At 41.8% G+C, this 16886-nt stretch overlaps 1 protein-coding gene across 1 annotated transcript; it reads left to right on the forward strand.

Moving 5' to 3' along the window:
- Nucleotides 1-4624: 4624 nt before the first annotated feature.
- Nucleotides 4625-11247, forward strand: LOC130403707 (ephrin-B2a-like). Its single transcript, XM_056608132.1, has 5 exons — nucleotides 4625-4731; nucleotides 5091-5377; nucleotides 8472-8564; nucleotides 10155-10265; nucleotides 10901-11247. Exons 1-5 carry the CDS (start codon nucleotides 4625-4627, stop codon nucleotides 11245-11247), a joined length of 945 nt encoding a protein of 314 aa, XP_056464107.1.
- Nucleotides 11248-16886: the final 5639 nt, after the last annotated feature.

Below are 16886 nucleotides of genomic sequence, written 5' to 3' on the forward strand. Positions count from 1 at the left end.
TCTTCTCTTTCCCCGTCGCTCCTCTCACGCCAACTCCCTCTCTTTCACTCACCCCCTCTCTCCCCTCCTTCTCCCGGCCTCTCTCCTCTCTCCCCCCTCTCTCCTCTCACTCCCTCTCTCTCCTCTTGCTCATCCCCCTCTCTCTCTTCTCTAAATCCACCCTACTCCCTCTCTCTTTCTCTCTCTCCTCTCAAGGCAGTACCTAGGCCCAATCCCATTTCCACCCTTCACCCCTCCCCCTCCCCCCTCCCCCTCCCCCTCCCCCTTCCCCCTCCCCCATGCCCCTCCAAACAGAGGGGTGAAATGTTCCCCTAAGAAATTAGACACCCCTCCATTACGTCACGTCATCATCGCTTGAAGCTCGCGGACTGCTGTCAACAGAGGCCAAGAGTAGGCGGCGTGTTTCTGAATGATAATAACTAGTAATAATAATAACATCAGTCTTGTATAGTGCATTTCTAGTACACAATGCGCTTCTCAAAAGAAAAAATACGGCTGCCAAATTCGTTGGCCGGCTTTTCCTCAAACCCCTCCATTTAAAGTGTGGTCCTTTGGAAGCTTCATTTCAAGGGCCACGTAGCCCTACGTCTTGGCCCTAGCCCTTAACCCAGATGAGATTTGGGACAGCCCTACCCCTACAAAAACAAGGGGAAGGGGGAAGGGGTAAGGGGTGGAAATGGGATTGGGCCGCAGTATCAAGATCCGAGCGTCCGAGATGTATGGGCTTACTAGATAGATACTCTCTTATATAGAAACAAAGACTCAAGAATTTATACTTTTGAAGCGTCAGGACTTCTGCCAATAATAATAAATACCATATTTATGATTTGAAGGAATTCGCCCAATTCAGCTCTGCATCCAAGGTTTGGCCAGTTTCTGTGGACTTTCAAAATATTTGGACAGAATTCCAGATGCATTTTCTTCCACTGGGTTTGAATCCTATTTTATTTCTTTCATCAAGAGAGACCAGATTTCACTCACATATAGAATAATTGGTTATATTGTCTGGAACATTTTAAGGCATAACTGAATAGTGGAATTTAATTTGATTAAAGGGGACATATTATACCACCAGGTGTGAGTGTGATTAGCCTTACAAGCCATTCCGAAAATCTGCCCCATCTGACATCACTAGTGGGGGTGTCCACCTAGATCTGTGCTAGATAGATCAGTCTACCAGCCTACCCAGTGGACTGAAGCAAAGGTTGCTCATCTATCCTGCACAGTTCTAGGTGGACAGGCCCACTTGAGATGTCAGATGGGGCAGATTTTCGAAACGGCTTGTAAGGCTAATCACACTCACATCTGGTGGTATGATATGTCCCCTTTCGGTGTTTTCTTACGCCATCCTATAGTAAGTCATAGGTTACTAGAGGCATAAAACGTAAGACCAACGTGTACTCTGTTGTGTGGACACATATCATAATCATCACATATATACAATTCAATAAAATCAAGTGTGCTTGAATAACCATAATGGGTTATACCATAAGAGTGTTTGCATTGTAATTAGGCTTGTCTCGTTTTCTAGGAAATCAGGACCTCAGACCTCTGCTCTGGAAAAGGGGGAACTGGGGAATGCTGGTGATGACTTATCTGGTAGGTTACCAGCTATAACCCACAAGTTGGCATTTCTCGTCGCTTAGCTTCTGGGTCATCTTGAAGACAACGAGAAACAAGATGACATAAATTAGTGGAAGACACAACCCCCAAGGCTTGAGAGGATAGGCTGGGCGGTCCAGCAGCTGGGGTTTCTGGTGAGAGAGAAGAATAACGTGAATCATAATATCTAGAACAGGTGCTGAGAAATGAAGAACAAACAGCTTGGTTTATCGAATTGGTTATGATTGAAGTAAATCAACAGCCTCTGATTAAGGCAGCTCCATGCTGTCTGGTACTATAATTTACTGACAATTATTAACCCCCAGAGAGTAAGCTTACAGACAAATTATAGATTTGGTTATAGATGGATGGTAGATTTGATTATATATTAGATTATAGATAGTTGATATATATTATAGAAAGACTGGATTATATTATAGAAAGATTATAGTATATTTTTTAGAAAGATTTGACTATAGATTTTTATTATAGATAGATAAAATATTAGATTATAGATGGATGATAGAGTACAATATAGCTTTGGTTTTTAGATTTTAGATAAGCGGAAATTGAGAGTAGAAAGGGATCTGACAAGAAAGGTTGAGGTGTACTTTTGACTTTTGACTCATCCCCGCAATTTCTGTGCGGGGATTTCTACAATGACTCACAAAAAGCATATAAATGATGTTGGCTGGATCTAAACACACCTCACTTAAACACCAATGGCGAGAGAGAGAGATCTTAGAAGAGAGAGAGAGAGAGAGAGAAAGAGAGAGAGAGAGAGAGAGAGAGAGAGAGAGAGAGAGAGAGAGAGAGAGAGAGAGAGAGAGAGAGAGAGAGAGAGAGAGAGAGAGAGAGACACAGAGAGAGAGAGAGAGAGAGAGAGAGAGACTACAGCCTTTGATGCAGACACATTGTGAAGGAAGAGATGCCCTCAGGAAACAGGTCAGTAGAAACACACGCTCTTATAAACCAGAGACTGTTTACTAGCACACGTTAACGTAAATATATCATGTTAACGCATCGTACACGTAGTGGCTTTTAAAATAGTTTCAACCACAACTGGGACTAAATGTGTTCTTAACTGAGTCTGAATCAGGAGTCCTACTTACAATACTGTGGAGATGTGTCTGTGTCTGTGAAGTGTGATATGTACTTTTTTTCTTTCTTTTGAGTGAACTCATTGACATTTCTCAAACTATTTATTCATTAGTTAAGTGATTTTGAGTTTGGTCGTATGCCATTTACGGCAGTAGTAATTCATTAATATGGCAAATAACAGAGTATCTACCTGGATATAGATCTATAGATATATCTGAATTATATATATAACTGTATAAAGATATATACACCGATATTGCTATATTATCAATTTACAAAGATATAGTAATCTATTTTTCAAATATTCTGCCCTTACTGACATGTGTTCTTGTCGCCCCCTACAGGCATGTCTGCGTACGGCATCTCCGACCTGGAACTCTTTTGCTAGCTTTGCTAAGCTAACTAGCCAATGGCAGTAGCCCTGAAGCTGGTAGCTGCTGCTAGCCTATGCTAGCCTCTGCTATGTGCTGTATTGTAATTTTACCATAATAACCTCTTATAATGAATCCACGGGGCTCTCAGGTTGGGGTTAATGCTAATCGTGATAGGGGTTGTTCTCTCCAAGACGCCTAGCATGCTAGCATTATCCTCACTCTGAGAAACAACTACAGATACCGACTGTTCAAAAATAACTAGCAATAACATCTTACTTTATACAAGTAGGCCTATTACAAATATAATTTTAAACATGTAACTTATTTTTTGCTGCAGGCATATGCCTGTTTGTTCTTTGTAATTGGCCTACCTATTTATAGATATTTAATACTTACATTTTATTGGTCTACATCTGCTTCAACACTGCACTTAAATGTGTACGTTTATATATTTTTGGAGGCCAAATTATTATTTCCTTTATTATTATATTTTGTTTCTCCCAAATTAAGGTGACCAGATTTCTGTTTGGCAGAATAACAATATTTGGTTGATAGATAAAACAAAAACTTGTTATTGTATGTTATTCTATTTTATTTATTATTGTTTCTGAAATGGAAAAGGTGGTCTTATCAAATAAAATACATATTTTGGCAGTTGCCTACATGGGTTAATATTGTGTGTGTTAAGCTTTGGGAAACCAACCAAAGAAAAAAACAAAGCTACTCGAACAGGGAATTATTCTATATTGTATTGATAATCTATTGTTAATATTCAGCCATGCCTGCTTATGGTAAAGTCGATAGATATACCCCTGACAGATAGATCTGTCACAGCTTATCAGATAGGCTACATGCACCGTCTCAATATTAATATTCATGAAAACTAGAACCTTTCCATTAAAAAATGTATTCAATATATATTTTTTATCCTATAAGAAAAACGGATAGCCTACATTCCCGGGACTGCTCGAGCCAGGGACGTCTGGTTACCCTATTTTAAAGGTTTATTCGCTTAGGCATCTCTTCAGTCTTTCAGTGTTGAGAATGTAAATTGTAAAGACGACTACATATTTTCTGTTTTATATATAGAAATGAAAGAATGAAAATAAAAAGAACTTAAACGTAAACATGCTGGAAGTGTATTTACCAAAACTGTATTTGAACAAATCTGTTCCAGGCTTTAAGGCCTATTAAGCCAATTATGTAAATCACACATGCTCAAGTGATGGGCCTAAATAAACCAAGAAAATTGCACATTTATTTTAGCATAATTAAATAGTCAACATCGCCGCCATAATTCCTGAGCCGAGTTGGGCGGTCCCATGGTGCGCTGGTCTCGCCTCACAGTTGTTTACGCACACTTTTGGAGCGTAGCGTCACACCAATCAATCCTTCCAAATTACGCTGTGGACTCCCTCAGGATGGAAGGCGTTTGATTTATCAACGTGCAATATGCGCATTGTAAATAAGAAGTCAGAAAACATGCGGACGCCGGATTATTTGGTGTGCACTGTTTTCTGATCCCCGCTCCTCGGGGTTATTATGGGATGGAGTCCGTCACTTGCTCTCACACAATTTTGATCTTGTTCAACTTGTTCTGCCCGATTAGTTCGGCGGTCCTGGAGTCCATCTACTGGAACAGCTCAAACACCAAGTAAGTTTATTTAATAATTTCTCGCTGTCTTATCTGGTCAGCTGAACAAACCTTCTGTAGACTTCTGCTTCTTCTGTTCTTCTTAGACAAATGACATGTTTGATGTTTAAAGGTTGAGGTAAATATACGCACACGGCAGATATTTTGACCGGCAGTTATTTACTTTAATGTGTTCTCTCTCTCTCTCTCTCTCTCTCTCTCTCTCTCTCTCTCTCTCTCTCTCTCTCTCTCTCTCTCTCTCTCACTCACTCTCTCTCTCGCACACACGCATATACACACACACACATATACACACACACACACACACACACACACACACACACACACACACACACACACACACACACACATACACACAGGTTCGAGCCGGGTCGTGGCCTGGTCCTATATCCTCAAATCGGGGACAAGATGAACATTGTGTGTCCGCGGGCGGGTGGCCGGGGTGGGGCTGGGGGGGAGGAGTTCTACCGGGTTTACCTGGTGACCCGCACTCAGCTCCAGAGCTGCACAGTGGACCAGAGTGACACGCCCCTCCTGGCCTGTGACAAACCACAGCAGGATGTCAAGTTCACCTTCAAGTTCCAGGAGTACAGCCCCAACCTCTGGGGCCTGGAGTTCTTGAAGGGACGAGACTACTACATCACTTGTAAGTTAGACACATCACCTCTAAGTTAGCCACATCACCTCTAAGTTAGCCACATCACCTGTGAGTTAGCCACATCACCTGTACTGCATCACCTTAGCCAAATCCATTACATCACCTGTAACTTAACTAGGCCTACATCATCTGTCATATATCGGCTGTAAATTAGCGACATCCCCTGTACTGCATCACCTCTAAGTTAGCCACATCCATGTTTTATACAACCTGTAAATTAACTACATCACCAGTAGTACATCAACTATCAGTTCAGGGCTAGCATCTTCTACTTTGTTGTTTGGTGGCACCTTCAATTAATTGCTTGTCCTTTGTCACGTTCCATAAATCTGTATTCATCAATTGAACAGATTATGTCACTTTGAATAAATTGTAAGATGTGTTTATTTTATTATTTATTATCTTTTTTCCTAAAATACCTAAAGCTAATAGCAGGCTGGTAGTAAACTCCAGTAGCATATTCTTCTTCTTTGTCGTGGTTGTGTGTGTGTGTTTGTTTTTGCATGCTTTTTTCTTAAATACCACTTCTGCTGAGGTGCAAGTTCCCTGAAACTTTGCACAGTGTACAAACACCCTTTTTAGCCGTTTGTTTCCAATGAGAGCACTCATACCAGTGCTGCATGCAGCCACTGTATAACCTCCAGCACTGCACAAAACCTTCATTACCACCCATCATATTAAACACAGAACAAGACTTAAAATCAAGTCTGCCATCTCTTATCCTGTCTAGCCCGGTTTTAAGTATTATAATGTGCCGCTGGAATGGAGCATGGTGACGCAGAGCCATTATAACATTGTTTGGGATAACCCAGATATATGTATACTTTCTTAAACTGGCACGACCTAGAACTAATTACCTAGCATCTATGTAATAAATGTTTGCAGTCTTGAGCCTTGAACGTAACTACTTCACCTGTGTACTACATCACCTGTAAGTGCGCTGTAAGTTAGCGACAGTAGAGTATAGAAGAGTAGGGTGGAGTAGAGACACAGACTACCATACTTAGAGTCAAGTCGATTCTACAGTAGATATAGTAGAGTGGAGTTGATATTACAGTAATTATAGCATATCAAATTAGATGCTACAATAATTATAGAAGAGTAGAGTAGATAATATAGTAGTTCTAGTACAGTAGTTAGAGTAACAGTAAAAAAGGGCAGAGTAGTGAACTAGGAGGTGAACTAATGGGTAACATGCATCTAGTCAACAGTAGTGTGGTGAACTCGCGTTTAACGTGTATCTAACGGGAGAGCTTTTACCTCCTGCCGCTCCGTGATCAGCCAGAGAGTCAGAGTGGCTTAGCGTATCGCCGTGCGCTGCGGCGTGCGTTGTGCAGTGAGACTAAGAGAGAGTGGCAGGCTTGTCTCTCATGGCTGCTCTGATGCACCAACAGCGCCTCTCTCTCTCCGTGGGGGGGAGGGAGTGAGGAGGCAAGGGGGAGAGGGAGTAAATGGACGAGGGAGATGTTCTGCTCCAGGACACACCGAGACCTGACAGCACATCTGACGTCTCAGCTCTCAGACGCTCACATTGTTATCTGACCTAAATGCTCCTAATAAGCCTGTGTGTGTGCAGGCATGTGTGTGTGTGTGTGTGTGTGTGTGTGTGTGTGTGTGTGTGTGTGTGTGTGTGTGTGTGTGTGTGTGTGTGTGTGTGTGTGTGTGTGTGTGTGTGTGTGTGTGTGTGTGTGTGTGTGTGTATTTGTGTATGCGTGTGTGTGGGTGTTGCAGTGTGGGTGTTGCTGTGTGGGTGTGCGTTTACAGTTTATTTGGCTGTATGTGATTTTCATATCACTTGGTTTATTAACACAAAGTTATTTAGTTTATTTAAGAATGAGAATAATTTATGAATACAAGTGGTAAAAAATACCAGAAGGGACCATTTTTCATTAGTATTCCCTGGCCAAAGCTAAGCAGAATAGTACATGCCGTTTATATATAAATGAATGACACACTGTTTTTAGAAACAGTAAAAGCAGTAATGATAAATATACAACATTGTTACAAGCATAGATATAGACAGACACATGCAGACAAATCTACACATAGAGCAACATTGCAAACATACGTATATACACAAACACATGCAGTTAAATATATGTATAGAACGGCATTGCAAACATACATATATAGACAAACACAAGCAGACAGAACGACATTGCAAACAAGCAGACATGACATATAGCAAGCTTCAGCAGAAAGAGTTTAGTGCTGCTATGTATTCATCATCCATTGTGTTAATTGGTTCCTGAAAGGTCTATAAGTGTGTGGTTGTCGGATGTGTTGGAATTATATTCCACTCGTTTGAACCTCGACAGACCTGGCTGACTGGCTAAAGGCACATTTCCGCCGAAAAAATAGTGCCATCTTCCCTTAAACAGCACCTAGTGACTCTTAAATAGTCTAGTATTTATATTCCTCGGTTAGAGATTCTCCTCAGGCTCAGTTTGGTGTTGTGGTTTGTGTGTGGATGACGGCAGCCTCACCTGGACCGAGACAGACTGATCAGACTCTGGGGCTGGGGGCACCCCTGTTGCACATTGAGTAATCAGTGTACACAGGTTAAACCATCCATCACCACACACACTCAGTGAGATCTCAGACAAGATAGCATGTAACATCTGGGAATCATTTACCCTCAACTGTGCAATGAAGTTAACCATCATCACCCTGTGTTCTAGGATTTAGAGAAGCCCTCCATAGCCACCTATGGCGTGTGGCAGTGACAACTGCTACAATATTTTAGCAGTAGGTTAGTATTAGTGGTTTAGTATTTTGACAGTTTTAGTAGGTTTGCATTTAGTTTTATATTAGTAGTTTAGTAGATAGTACTAGTTTAGCAATTTGTTAGTAGTTGTCTAGCACTTAGAATTTGTAGTTTAGCAGTCAGCGTTAGCAGTTAGTCAGTTGTGGTAGTCTAGCAGTTAGTTAGGTAGTAGTAGTTTAGCCGTTGGTAAATAAGCAGTAAGTTAATAGTTTTGCTCTGCGTCCGTGCTTCGCTCTTATCTCTACGGTCAAACTGGTCGGAGTTGTGTTTTAAATATTGTTTTTCATTGTTGTGTGTTGTTGTTTATCACTGCAGCCACGTCGACGGGTTCTCTGCAGGGGATGGGGAATGCTGTTGGGGGCGTCTGTCGCTCCCGATCCATGAGCATGGTGCTCCGAGTGGGGCAGAGTAAGACCCAGTGTGTGTGTCTGTGTCTGTGTCTGTGTCTGTGTGTGTGTCTGTGTGTGTGTCTGTGTCTGTGTCTGTGTCTGTGTCTGTGTCTGTGTCTGTGTCTGTGTCTGTGTCAGTGTCAGTGTCAGTGTCAGTGTCAGTGTCAGTGTCAGTGTCTGTGTCTGTGTCTGTGTCTGTGTCTGTGTCTGTGTCTGTGTCTGTGTCTGTGTCTATAATAATATTGCTCTGCTCTCCTCTCATGGCTCAAATATTTCCAATCTCCTAAAAAATGGATTATCTCTGATCCATATTTTAAAAGATTTGGCAGATGCGGAACATCAGTTTAATATAAATCTGTTTGGACGTTACAGCAGTGTTTAGCTTCCAGTCAGAGCAAATATTTATCGGTATTATCAACATGTACAATATGTTATATTATGTATAATAGGATAAATGTATACCAGGTATAATGGATACATTTATCATATTATGCATATTACACAGGATAGTCTAGTTCATGGATGGGCAGCTTCATGATAAAGAGGGCCACATTTTTCATCATAACCATCAGAGGGCCGCATGACTGCCCACTTCAACTAAACCTGAGCTGAGAGAAGCTACAGATTTTTGAATTTGGTAGATATGGTTTCCTGTATTTTGGTACATTTTCGGGATGGCCACTACCTAAAAAATCGTCCAGAATCATAACCTTTGTACGGTATGTTAATTAAACCCACATATATTAATTTCATGTTTTCCATGCTCAAACAGCCACATGAATGGTTAATATTTTTATCAGTGCAAAGGGCTCACATACATCATCATTCAATGATGTCAAAAAACTGAAAAACAGTGGCATGATATGCATTGCAGATGTAGTAGTTGTAGTGGCGACTTAAGTGGAAATCTTTCATGACTGATATAGTTTCTAAGCAAACTAGACACATGGGTTTGCCTTTGAATTCTATTAACAGATACTCTGCTTCTCATCTTTCTTGACTGAGTTTTCTGCAAGTCGATCAATTATTATTATTATTGTATTATTATTATTATTATTATTATTATTTATCTATTTATTTTTAATTATGTGCGGGCCTGACTGAGTGAGAATGCGGGCCGTATGGGGCCCGCGGGCCGCCAGTTGCCCATCCCTGTTCTAGGTCAGGAATCAGGAACATTAGCCGTTAGCCAATCCGAATGTAGGTATCTTTTAGCAAGATACCTTAACCCCTACCTGCTCCTTGATGACCTGACGTTGTGCCGTCTATCCCCTACCTGCTCCTTAATGACCTGTCTCTGTACTGTCCAACCCCCTTCCTTTTCCTAATGCCATGTCTCTGTACTGTCCCCTACCTGCTCATTAATGGCCTGTCTCCCTACTGTCTAACCCCTACCAGCTCCTTAATGACCTGTCTATGTACTGTCTATCCCCTACCTACTCCGTCTCTGTGCTGTCTAACGCCTCCCTGCCCCTTAATGACATGTATCTGTACTGTTCAACCACTACCTTATCCTCCTAATGACATGTATCTTAGGACAGGAAGTCAGAGGGTCTGAAGACCAGAACAGGAAGTGAGTCTAGGTTTGACTATTGTTCTGGTGTTCCAGGTCCTTCGGATCCTCCTTCTGTTCCTCAGGAATCCCCCACCAGGTTCCCCCCTAAAGAGCACAACGCCAACAACAAGGAAACCACAGGAACGGCCGAAAAAGAGGAAGAGGGTACGTAGAGACCTGGTTGAATAAAGTTATAACGCCGTTTATAAAGTTATTCAACCGTTTCAAGTTGATCAATTTAATTAATCAACTTAATTATCGACCTCAATGTGAGTGAAATGCTTTTGATGTCAAAGTACAGCTTTAACATCATTTTAAGCATGGGACACAAATGTTTTATCCCAAACTTGTATCTAAATCTACTTTGAGAGTATTATTCCTTGAATGGTGCATTTTGTAGGATTAACTGGCTCCTAGCGTTGAGGTTGCAGATTGCAACCAACTGAAGGACAGAACTTGTCTCTCTATTACATTTTTAGTCAAGGTTTGTGATATAAAATGAAACCCCTGAAATTATGCTTTAAATTTAAAACCGTATTCATAGGCAGGCAACACAGGTGAATCTGATGTGACACAAGTGCATCTGATGAGAAGCGATTGAAACTCTTTCTTTCATTCTCTCCTATTAATGCGGAAACGACCAGAAGCCTTTTGGGAGCGTACTTGTGTCCGAGAGCTCTGGCCAGGGTTTTTTCTTAATAGCATCTGTCTGTTTTTCATGTATTATTATAGTATATATGTGTTTGTTTGTCTATCTATACTATATTAGTTATGATATATTATGCTCTGGGTTGATGTAGGGCTGGACCGGGGTCTGTTGCTGGGGGTGGTATCAGGGGGCTTGGTCCTCGTCTTCTCCGTGGGGGTCCTGGTGGCCTGTGTCTGGAGGAGGAGACGTCCCCGGCGCTCTGAGGACAGGCTCAACCCCCCTCCGCCCTCGGCCCTCCCCCTCCAACGCTTGGGCAAGCGAGACAGCACCAGCAGTGAGGACCTGGACCCCCAGGCCCAGCTGGTGTTTCCTCTCCGGGGGTCCGAGGGAGCCCTCTGCCGTCACTACCAGCGCGTCAGCGGGGACTACGGCGCCCCCGTCTACATCGTGCAAGAAGTCCCTCCCCAAAGCCCCACCCACATCTACTACAAGGTCTGATCGCGACCTGTCATTTCCTGTTTGCGCTATGTCATTTCCTGTTTGATTGATGTCGTCTCACCCTCCTAGCGGACATCAAACAAGCGTCCACCAAAAGGTGTTTGCTTCTCATCTCCACGCCCACGGAGCTAACAACACATCCTATCATCATTTGCACTACGACCATGTGACCACCACTAAGGATGGGTCCCTGAAGAAAACAACGATCTTCAACTTCAACTATCTTCACTAATATCTTCACCTGTAACAGAGAGCGATGACGATGATGACAGTGTCAACCCTAAACATCTTATCGTTATCTTACAGCTGTTCTTCTTTCTGATTGGAAGAAATGGTGCAAGCTGAATTCCTGTGTCTTGTGATTCTGCCTTTCACCATTTGAGGTCAGCGATGTTTGATTGGACCTGCAATGTTTCTTAAAACAAGAGTTGATGTGTATATATCTACAATCACACATTCCTTATAGAATAAAATATAAAATAAAATAAGCCATCCATATTATTTATATGTCCCCTTTACCTACAGAAGAATCTAACATACTAACTAGCCGTTTTACACTGTCGACCGTCAGTGTCACACTTGGTCCCACACATGGTCCCACGTTGACGCAACGCAAGGTGGTTTATGGAGCCATTACGTCCTTGGGGACTCACCTTGCGTCCACCACAAGGGCCTGATGTGCGCCTCCCAAAAATTGTAACCTTGCGTCGAGACGTGATTGGTCTGCTCACTAAAACTTGACGCAGAACCCAAACAGGTTCAGGACTGCGTCGAAGCGTCTGCGTGGTCATTGCGTTGCGTCGACATGGAACCATAACTAAACCTTTAATGTAGAGAGGAGAGAGAGTCGGAGGCTGAAGCTAAAACAATGGCATGGTGTGTTCATCAAGCTCCTCTGGGACACCTCCTTTATAAATGTCTCTTTGGCGGGACGTAACGTTTACTGTAAACGTTACGTCCCGTCAACGGTTTACAACACTGCTCAGCTTCAAGGTTGAAACCTCACGTCGAGTCGATGTTTACAGGGTGTCTCGTCGCAGGGGAGATGAAACAAATTCGTTCTGAACCATCTGAAAACAAGACAAACCCACGAATGACAAACCCATCAGAGATCTCGTCATAGCGAGCAAACATGTTCACCTAACGGGAAACCAAGAATACACAAACAAGGAACTGCTTATCTTGCAGCTTGACTCATATGTATATTTAATAATGATAATAAAAGAACCTTATGATCATTGTGTTCAGCGCTATCCGAAGTTATCTAAATGTAGACGTACAGACTCTAAACATGTGTGATGATATGTTGTCATATTTCTATGCACGGTAAAACAGTAGCGGGGGTCCCCCATGCATAGGGACTGTCAGGAATACGTTACACGCTCCCCCAACCATGTCATGCTCACATTTTCTACCTGTCTGCCCCTGCCTCCCCCCCTTCACTCCCCCTTCCACCCCATATTCCCTCCCCCTCTCCCAACTCCCCTTTCGCTCCCCATCACTCCACCCCTACTTCTCCTTCACCTCGCCCCTCCTTCCCTTCAACTTTAATCTCCCTCCTCCCCCTTCACCTCCCCCCCACCTTCTCCTTCATCTCCCCCCCCCTTCACTTCCCCCTCCTTGTCCTTCCCCTCTCCCCCTCCTAGCCCTCGTCCTTCAACTCCCCCTCGTCCTTCACCCCTCTCATTCACCTCTCCCCCTCCTCCCCCTCAACTTTCATCTCCCTCCCCCTTTACCTTCCATCCTCCCCCTCCTCCTTCACCTCCTCCCCTTCCCCTCACCTCTCCTCCTCCCCTTTCACCTCCCCCTCCTCCTTCACCTCCTCCCCTTCCCCTCACCTCTCCTCCTCCCCTTTCACCTCCCCCTCCTCCTTCACCTCCTCCCCCTTCTCCTGCACCTCCTCCCTGTTCACCTCTTCATCCACCACCATCATTTTAATTTCCTTATAGCTTTATGTTGTGTTTTTGGTTTTGTTTTTTTTACTCGGTTTGATTTGTTTGTATTGTATACATACTAATTTACGATTTGAATAAATTTCATGCAAATCCCAACTGTTCCTTGCTGCCAATTGCTGTGGTTTTATATCTAGTTCTGTTTTTGTATCTGCAGGGGACAATTTTATTGTCTGTTTAAGCCCTTTGTAAACACTGTTTTTCAAAGTTGCTTTATAAATAAAGTTACGTTTTATTATTATCACCTTCTCCATCATGTTGCTAACACTGCCTAATCAACTTCATTATTTTTATCCTAACTTGGTCTGCATTCAGTAATTTTGCTTTCGGCACATAATTGAATGTGTTCCAGAAGCTTCACCTCGACCAAGATATTATTGGTGTATGGTTGATCAAACGTATACCATTATGATCAAACAAATAACTTAACTTGTTGAACTGGTATATACTGTACTATTATTCTCTACTATTATACTGCAATTCAGTTGTCTTAACAACATTTTGCATTTAAATATCACAGGGACAATTGTTAGTGTCATAGTCAACCATAAACACACTGTATGTATGCAATGTAAACTGACATAGCTCTGCACATTTGTTGGCACATTGGTGACTATCGGGTGCATCGGTAAACTTTTGCAAGTGAATAACTTGCACACTTGCTCCAGTTTTAGCTCGAGCTTTACTTAATTTTACCCTGATTTAGCAAATAAACAACCCTCCAAAATCCATTTTATTTTGATGTGACTTTTTCCCATTAGATATCTATGATAAATCGAAATCTTAAATCGAAATCTACATCCTAAATTGAAATCTACATTTTATATCTAAATATAAATCCTAAATCTAAAAAAAAGCTAAATTGAATGTATAAATCAAAATCTTTATAAATTAATCTAACTCCTAAATCTAAATGCTCAATCGAATTATTAAATTGAAATCCTAAATTGAAATGTAAATCTAAATCATAAATCTAAATCAACATGTTATATCTGAATCTGAATCGTACAGCCTATCTAAATGTAAACCCAAAATCGAAATGGAAAATTGTTTATCTAAATCCTAAATCGTAAACTGATATGCTAATTTCATAAATATATTAATTAGATCTCTCTGTAGATCGGGCCTGCGGAGAGATGTAAAATAGTGGGAACTGCTGTCCGTGCGGGTATTTCCTGGCCAATGCACGTGATGATATGAGTGGTTAGGAGTCAGAACTGATTATCAGAATATGCTCATCTGTTGTATGTATTTAGGATTTTGATATAGATATAAGATTTAGCATTTAGATTTAGCAAAGCGAAGTCAGATAACTGGCCTGAACACAAAGAATTTGTTAACTACGAATCTGTGAGAGTGATGTGAAGTGACTCTTCAGAGTGGTGTGCAGGTCAGGTCCTGGAAGTAGGCCTACTTCTACTACTATAGTTCCTCTATACGCTCCCCATCTACACACTCTAGGCATCAACTCGAGAGAGGAAAAAATAAAACACGTAGGCTATAGATCGATAACTAGTAGAAAACTGAAATTGTGATAGAACGGTAAACATGAGTTTGATATCGCAGTAGTTGGTGAAGTACAAAATACTTCTTTAAAATGAATTCCCTTTCAGAGTGCTACAGTACTGCCCTCTTCTGGCAGCACCACATGGCCTTCATTAACCAACGTATCTTCACTTTCCTTTTTTCTATATTTTGGTATGGTTCCTTCGTTACCCCCAATGTTCATTTAAAAACTTGATTGATAAACGTGTTGATATGTAGAGCAGATATAATGACAACAAAATCAAAATTGTTTTTAAAATTTCCAAATCTTGGATTAATTTATCGCAACATTTATTTGCAAACATGACCAATTATTAATTACGGCTGCGATCTATATCTATTTATAGCATTATTTGATATAATATACATTGTTATTTTTCGATCTAACAGAACAGACACTCCATGAGTGTAATATTTAGTGTAATAACTTCATCACAAATATATAAAATCAAGAACATTTTTATACTTTTATCAACCAAACCATATGACGTCTCAATTTAGTTTTAATTCCTTTTAAATGTATAGTCTTTATGTACATTTATTATAAATTCATTTAATTTCAATGTGAAAGAGCAACACCATTGAATGCATGTTTGTGCTCTTTGGTCTTACATCACGATACATTGTGTGTCTTATTTACATTCTCTATATGGAATTTATATACATACATTTTGATACATAATTATGCATATTTGTATTGCCTTGCCTTACTGTTGGGTTACATGACATACTTATGTAAATGTATTCTATTTTATGTGATCTTGAAAAGATAAACTATTTCCCATTCACCAAGGATCAGTCAATTGGTCTGAGCCAGCTGCTGGCCCCTGTCCCCATCGCGGCCCCTCGCAGCATACCGGAAGTAGCTGTAGTAGAACAAACAGTTGTGAGGCGTGTCAATCAATCAATCAATCAATCAATCAATCAATCAATCAATCAATCAATCAATCAATCAATCAACTTTTATTTCCAGACTCATGGTCCAATACATACACATACCAATACAAACAACAGCCCAACAACAACAGGACAATTAATAAAGGCAATGATACCAGTGTTTCAACATGGATTACTGGTATCGCATAATACTAAGACCAGGGTTTGACAAAGATGAGGTTACATGAACCATTCAATCTGCAAATTAATTTGTGCATTAGGTTTCTCAACAGTCCAAGTAATGTGTCGACTCCTACCCTACAAAATAGTTCACTTGCACTGCTCCACCTGGGTTTTTTAAGCAGTAGGCCTAGGCCTATACGCACATCATCATTATAGGCAATCTGGAGATTCTGGATGCTAGACTTTTTAAACTTGGTCCATAAGGGGGCAGTATACAGAGGAGTACAGTATGCTTTAAACTAGCTTATCTTAACTTTATCTGAGCACCAGTGGAATTACTAAACATTTTCGTGAAAAAGTTTGAGTCGGGCGTACACGCGTAGTCCCACTCCCTGCACCTGCCTCGGCACAGACGCTCACATCGCCCGGGGTCAACTTCGTGCGAGGTGATACAGGAGCGCGGACACAAATGGGATCCGCAGGAGAGCCAGGGACGCTCCCACTTGCCAGCTTCCTAGCCAGCTCCTCGCTATTCTTCCCAGCCGAGATAGCCGGTCCTCCTCCGTTGCTCGGTTCCAGCCGGCGTTCAACAGCATCAACTCTGGAGCGGAGCCTATGGTCGCAGTCACAGAACACAGGTTCTCGACGACATCTGCCTGAAGTTTAACTGCATGCCAGCGCGGAGATCTCACGGTGCAGCCGCTCCATCTTGCTGAGCAGGCTTGAGACATCCAGGTTATTAAATGTCACCGGTGGCAGCTCGTCCAGGTAGTGGGAGACGAACCGGGGGATTTTGTCTCCACACTCGTTCAGCACTTTTAAACTTTTTTTGATATTGTTAGCGTCCTTCTGGATGCCTTTAAAGCCCACGCACCGTTGTTTGGTATCAGGACAAAGTTCAAACAGCACCTTTTTGGAGGACTCAATCCATCGGAGTTGAATGTGTTTGAGGCTACAAGGACGAGCTCGTCCTGGGTCATTATTTTAACAGTACGGTCATCCTCGACGATAACTTGGCCGTCAATGGTCTTATAAATTATAGTTTTTTCTCGAGGCCTGTGCTTAAAGCAAGGAGCTACCGAG

The sequence above is a fragment of the Gadus chalcogrammus genome, chromosome 14 (assembly GCF_026213295.1).
Source record: "Gadus chalcogrammus isolate NIFS_2021 chromosome 14, NIFS_Gcha_1.0, whole genome shotgun sequence".
Classification (NCBI taxonomy): domain Eukaryota; kingdom Metazoa; phylum Chordata; class Actinopteri; order Gadiformes; family Gadidae; genus Gadus; species Gadus chalcogrammus.